At 60.4% G+C, this 6,689-nt stretch overlaps 1 protein-coding gene across 1 annotated transcript; it reads left to right on the forward strand.

Moving 5' to 3' along the window:
• The first annotated feature begins 628 nt into the window (after positions 1 to 628).
• PACSIN1 (protein kinase C and casein kinase substrate in neurons 1) lies at positions 629 to 4,080 on the forward strand. Its single transcript, XM_075054850.1, has 9 exons — positions 629 to 691; positions 1,077 to 1,233; positions 1,378 to 1,613; positions 1,773 to 1,928; positions 2,278 to 2,453; positions 2,778 to 2,898; positions 2,982 to 3,106; positions 3,422 to 3,615; positions 3,971 to 4,080. The coding sequence occupies exons 1-9, from the start codon at positions 629 to 631 to the stop codon at positions 4,078 to 4,080; spliced, it is 1,338 nt and encodes a 445-aa protein (XP_074910951.1).
• The last annotated feature ends 2,609 nt before the right edge of the window (positions 4,081 to 6,689 follow it).

A 6,689-nucleotide genomic window follows, 5' to 3' on the forward strand; every position in this document is an offset into this window, starting at 1 on the left:
TGGGGATGATGACGATGCTCACGGCCACCACGGTCCCCTCTCCATCCCCATGCAATGCCACCCACCAGCCCCCATCCCCATCCCCAGCTGTGGCTCTCGGCAAAGCGGCAAAGGGTTAAGCCATGCAGTGGGGCCACGTGACGCCCCGGGGATGCCGTTTTTCTGAAGATCAGGACGGATTAGGGTGGAATATTGGGTCGAGAATTTCTTTGGGCAGTGCATCCCCCCCGCCCTGGCCCTGCCACGGCCTCTCGCCCCACGCCGTGGCTCCCCAGGGTCGCGTGGTGCCGAGCCAGGCCCCTGGCCGGTGAGCTCCCCGCCGTCCTGCTCCCCCCGATTCTCTCTCCCAGCACAGCCAGCTTTGGGGGGTTTGGATGGCACCGAGCAAGTGGCGTGTGGCAGGCACTGGAAGGGTCTGTGGGTCCAGAGCTGGAATGGGCATCATCCCCATCCCCGTCCTCTGCAGATGGATGCTTGTCCTGCGGTGCTGCGGGCAGGAGGGATGGGGGTCCCCTGCTCACCCCCCCCCCCCGTGACTCCCCCCTCTTCTCCCCTCAGTGCATGAGGCTGGTGTTCGCCCGAGAGTCACCCAGCGCCCGCACTGACGCCCAAGGCAGCGCCGGGAGCCATGTCGGGTTCCTACGACGAGTCGGCAGCGGCTGCGGAGGAAACAACCGACAGCTTCTGGGAGGTGAGTCCCGGCCGCCCCCTCCTCCTCCCGTGGAGCCCTTGCCACCGTCACTGCATCCCAGGGTGTCCCCTGGGCTGGGGGGGGACAGTACTGCCCTCCCCTCCTGCAGCAAGCCCTGCCTCCGGGCATCCCTGCTGCAGTGGCTCCAGTGTTCGAGCCAGCTCTGTTGGAGGTCTCCAACTTGGCTGACCCCGAGGGGCATAGAGTGATGGAGGGGACCGAAAGGAGTGGGGTTTGAGCAGCCCCAAAGCAGAAGTTCCATACCTGCACCCCCAAAGTGCCCAGTGCCTCCCCCATCTCCAGCTGGGGCTGAGCCAGGCAGCCTGGCCACAGCTCCCATGCCTGCCTGTCCTTGTCCCCATCCCCATCCCCATCCTCCTCCCAGGTGGGGAACTACAAGCGCACGGTGAAGCGGATCGACGACGGGCACCGGCTCTGCAATGACCTCATGAACTGCGTGCACGAGCGGGCCAAGATCGAGAAGTCCTACGCCCAGCAGCTCACCGACTGGTCCAAGCGGTGGAGGCAGCTCATTGAGAAAGGTACCGTGGCTTCCCCAGGGGGAGTCCACCCCCTCAGGACACCTGGGTCCCATGGGTCCCTGTGCACCATCACAGCTTCACCTGGTAGAGGTGGAGGGGGTAGGGGCTGTGGAGTGACACTCAGCTGTCCCCTCTGCCCCCCAGGTCCCCAGTACGGCAGCCTGGAGAAGGCATGGGGTGCCATCATGACGGAGGCGGACAAGGTGAGCGAGCTGCACCAGGAGGTGAAGAACAGCCTGCTGAATGACGACTTCGAGAAGGTCAAGAACTGGCAGAAGGATGCCTACCACAAGCAGATCATGGGAGGCTTCAAGGAGGCCAAGGAGGCTGAGGATGGATTCCGGAAAGCCCAGAAGCCCTGGGCCAAGAAGCTCAAGGAGGTGAGAGGAGAAGCGCAGCGTGCCCTGGGGCACCCGTGCCATCTTCCAGCTCCAGCTCTGGGTGCCTGGTCCGGGCTGGGAGAGCCGGATGGCACCTCCCTGCAGGCAGAGGGATGCTGTGACTGCTACTCTGATGTCTTTTCTTTCTCCTCTCCGCAGCTGGAGACAGCCAAGAAAGCCTACCACCTGGCATGCAAGGAAGAGAAGCTGGCGATGACCCGGGAAGCCAACAGCAAGGCAGAGCAGTCCAATACCCCTGAGCAGCAGAAGAAGCTCCAGGACAAAGTGGAAAAGTGCAAGCAAGATGTGCAAAAGGTGCGAGCCGCTGCCCTGCTCCAGGCTCACGAGTCATCAGGCAGGGAAAACCAGTGGAAATGGCCACCACACCCCTTTCCCACCCATTCATTCCCATTTTCCCATCCCTATGCTCCTGTAGAAGGGTGAGGACTTGCAGGCAGTGCTGAGGAGTGTGAGCAGGGCAGAGATTTACCCCTTTTACTGGGGCAAAATCTCTCTGGCAACCAGACTGGTTTCACCCATAGAGGCTCTTGCCTCAGCCTGGGCTCCCCAGCATGGTGACCCACAAACCATAACCTCTCAGCACCCACAAAGGGCCTCTGAGGTGCTCGAGGTATAACCAAGGTACCCTCCTGCACCTTCACAGACTCAGGAGAAGTACGAGAAGGTGCTGGACGAGCTGAACAAGTGCACCCCGCAGTACATCGAGAGCATGGAGCAGGTCTTTGAGCAGTGCCAGCAGTTTGAGGAGAAGAGGCTCAGCTTCCTCAAGGAAGTGCTCCTGGACATCAAGAGGCACCTGAACCTGGCCGAGAGCAGCAGGTAGGTGCCTCCTGCGCTGGCCGGGCAGAAAGTACCTATGCAAGGTCTCCTCGTGCTGCCTGGAAAGCAAACCAAGCCCTGGAGGGACCGAGTGCTTCCAGGACAACCCATCCCCTGCAATACGAGGCAGAGGGGTTTCTGGCCAACGTGATGGTCACTAAGAGGTACCAGAGCGGCCCGAGGGCTGTGCGGGAGTCTGGTGTCCCCCAGTGCCTTGTAGGAGGTGACACGACCTAGGCATGTCCCCATCCCACCCCGTCCCTGGGGCACCCCCCTGGGGTCCACCCCCGCCTGCAGCACCCTGACCCACGTCTCTCCTCGCAGCTACGCCAACGTCTACCGAGAGCTGGAGCAGACCATCCGCCTCTCAGATGCGCAGGAGGATCTCCGGTGGTTCCGCAGCACCAGTGGCCCCGGGATGCCCATGAACTGGCCCCAGTTCGAGGTGAGGCTGGGCATCCCAGTTGGGGTGCAGGCAGCCAAGCAGGGCAGCCGGGCGCTCAGGCGCCGGTTGTTCTGTGCTTGCAGGAGTGGAACCCAGACTTGACGCACACGATAACGCGGAAGGAGAAGCAGAAGAAGGGCGAGGGAGTGACCCTCACCAACGCCAGCAGCACGGGCGAGACGGGGGCACCGGCGGGCGAGCGTGGGAGGTGAGGGCCAGCGGGGAGGGGAGGTGCCGTGGGAAAGGCACGGCGTTTGCCCGTGCAAACATTGCCAGTGCTGTGGGGACACGCAAGGGGACGCGGGATGTCCTCGGTGACAGCCGCCACTCTTCTCTGTCCTCCCTCCGTGACTTGTTGGATATGTCATTAGCTGGGGGTCCTGCTCACTGCAGCCCCCAGTCCCCTGTAACCTCGGGGAAGCTGCAGCATCCTCCCAGACGCCGGCAGCACACGGTGCCTGCCCACCCCCCCATCCCCCTGCCCGCTCTGACGGCCCCTCTCCCCCTTTCTCCCCCACCCCAGTGTGAGCAGCCACGACCGTGGGCAGACCTACAGCGCCGAGTGGTCCGATGACGAAGGCAGCAACTCCTTCAACACCAGCGAGGCCAACGGCGGCACCAACCCCTTCGACGAGGAGTCGGCGGGGAAGGGCGTGCGGGTGCGGGCTCTGTATGATTACGACGGGCAGGAGCAGGATGAGCTCAGCTTCAAAGCAGGTACGGTCCATCACTGGTGCCAGGTCGGCTGGGGCTCGTCTGCCGGAGCTGCGGGTCCCCCACATTTTGGTGTGAAATCCCTCAAATAATTTCTGAGTTATCCCAGCCCTTCAAAAAGTTGAGCTGGCAGAAAGGGGAAGGCACAAGCTGAGCCCAGACCCAGCTGGGACCAGAGAGATGGTGGGACAGGGCACACGAGGTCTCATGGGTCACCCCTTGCCTTTCTACCCTACAAACCGGCATGCTCAGGATCAGTTCTAGAAAACCCCAGCAGCTCCAGCCAGGGGAGAAACAGGGTGGCAGAAGAAGCTCCAACAGCTGCAATGATATCTCCCCTTTCTGCCTTCCTCTCCAGGTGATGAACTAACCAAACTTGGTGAAGAAGACGAGCAAGGATGGTGCAAAGGGCGCTTGGACAACGGGCAGCTAGGTCTCTACCCCGCCAACTACGTGGAGGCAATCTAAGTCTTGTGGTGTGCTCCTCGTCGCCGTCAGCAGATAAATCCACCCTCCGCTGTCTCCATCTCTCCACCAGCCAACCAGCCATTTTGCCGTCTGGTCCTTCACTCCTCACAGTTAGAGATTCAGACATATTTTCCGACCAAGCTTTTATTTTTTTAAGAGTTGTCTCTGAAGAGTATTTTGCATAGTCGCTTTCTTCTTCTTCTAAGATAACGTGAAGCGAAAGATGACGTTGTCCGTTCGTCTACGTTAGTTGATTTTTTTTCCGAGCGAAAAGCTGATACCTCAAGATCTTAAAGCCCAACCAGTGAGAGCTCCTGATTGGTTGGTTTTTAAAGATACTGAAATCATGAGCCGCCTTCTGATTGGCTGGAACTGTTCCAAAATGCACGGCGCTGAAGCTCCTGGGACCAATCAAATTCACCCCCCAAAAAGCGAGAGGAATTGGAGTCTGACTCCATTTTTTTTTGGTGTTTCCGCATTGTTCTCCCCGGTTCATCCTCCCTCCCCGAAGGAAGGAGATGAACGTCCCCTCCTGCCCCGCAGCCACCTGGCCCCATCCGTGGGCATGTCCCTGCTCACGGGCAGGGCTGGTGGCAGATTGATGCCCAGGCAAGGTGGGACCAGCCCTACCATGGAGCTCCTCAGCTTCCTCCTCCTCCTCCTCACGACCGGGCTGTCAACATGTCTGGCGTGGGTGGAGGTTCCCGAGCCGATGGTCCTCATGCACTACAGGGAGCAGCATCGCCCTTGCAGTTATCCAGCGCACACCAGATCCAGGGTGAGATGGCCCTAAAATGCTGTTCGGAGAAGGACCCACCCCAGCCCGATGCTGCTGGAAGCACCTTCACGCCCAGCCTGGGGTAGCGGGGACCAGTTTGGATGCTGCTGGGGACGGTCCCCATCCAACTCCCTTCCTGAAGAGAGGCAGGAGCAGAGCAGGGGAGGGGGATAAGCAACTTCCAGCCTCGCACGTTGCCGGCAGGAGCTGCAGCCAGCCGGAGGATGAGGAGGGCTCGGTGCAAGCAGCAGACCCCAGCCTGGGTAGCAAAGCAGCTGCCTGGCAAAGACGGCGAAGAACAAGTTGCACCAAAGCAGGGGAACAGCCACAGGTTTTGCTCTCTGCGTTTCCCCAAGGGGCTCTACCCTTCCTGCATTTGGGGTCTGCAGCCAGCCACAGCGTGGACAGGACCCCCTCAGCACCCATGGGTGCTGTCACCCAACGTGGTGACCCCAACCCCTCTGCCCCGGGCACATTTGCCATCCCAAGCTCTTCCCTACAGGTCATCTCTCATTTTTTTCCATACCATCACCCTCAGCAGCATCGATGCCATCATCTTCCTGCACGCTCGTCCCGCTTGTCTCCTGCTCCCTCCGTGGGTTCGTGAATTTTTTGGCCCCAGGGCTCAAGTGTTCTCGCGGAGGCAGGAGATGCACCATGTGCCGGGCACGGTGGGCGAGTAGCACCCGGCCCCGCATCCCCTGCCAAGTACGCAAACAGGAAAAAAACCACAAAAAAGTCAGAAAAAACCCAACCAACCACCTGTCTCAGCAATGCACCCTGGTTTTTTGTACATTGATTGTGTAATTTAAGAAGTATATATATAATATATATATATATATCGTGATTGTATTACCGTGGATACAACAACAAAAAGCAGCAAGCGAAAATAACTGAGCTCTGTAAGCGTCCTTCGGGTCTGGGTCCTCGTTTGCCTCTGTGCGCCGGTCTCACCCCCCCGTGGAGGTGGCTGTTGGGGTTACGGACCCCCCTGCCCAGGGCGGGTGCTTGAGTCCCCCAACACCCTGGGGAGCCACAGTCGCAGCCGTTGCACCCCCAAAGTAGGGACGCCTCTACTCTGAGACTTTGGGGTGCAGTGGGATGGGGGGCTCGGCTGCATTGCTGGGGTCCTGGGGGACAAAGGGGCTGTGGGAGGAGGGGAGCAGCCACTGACTTTGGGGACCCCCGTGCCAACCTGCCAGGCAAAGCCTTGTGAAGCCCATGGGGGGATTCAAGATAAAGCAGTTTTGGGGGCCATTCCCAGTGCCAGCAAAAGCAGCAGCCCCCAACCCAGTGCTCCCCAGTACCCTGGGCAGGGGCAGATGGGGAAATCCCAATGGGGCGAGTTGATGCTGGCAGAGGGAATAGAGCCCCCCAGGCTGCCTACGAACCTTAAAACCTTAGGAAAACCAACACGCAGGTCACTCACCCATCTCCCCAGAGAGCTGGGGAAGCCCCAGGACAGGGCAGTGGCCGAGGGGTACGGGGCAGAGGGAATGGGACCCTCTGGGGCATGGGGGGGCACTCTCTGGGCTCCTGATGGAGAGGGGGCAGAGAAAAGGGATTTATTTCCCCTTATTTAAGCGCTGGAGCTGCAAGGGGTTTGGGGAGAAACCCTGGCTGTGAGTCCCATGGCACTGGCTGCCCGTCCTGCTGCGGTGGGCATCTGCTGGGTCAGGTCCCCTCGTCCCTGGGGACACAGTGTCCCTGGGTGCCCCCTCCCCAGCTGGCAGGAGCTTTCCTCGCCATTTAACCCCCTTCCTGCCCGCCTTCCCTGCAGGGACATGCCACCACCTGCCTTCACCCACCTTACCAAAGGACCTGTGAGAGG

Source organism: Buteo buteo, chromosome 23 (assembly GCF_964188355.1).
Source record: "Buteo buteo chromosome 23, bButBut1.hap1.1, whole genome shotgun sequence".
Classification (NCBI taxonomy): Eukaryota; Metazoa; Chordata; class Aves; order Accipitriformes; family Accipitridae; genus Buteo; species Buteo buteo.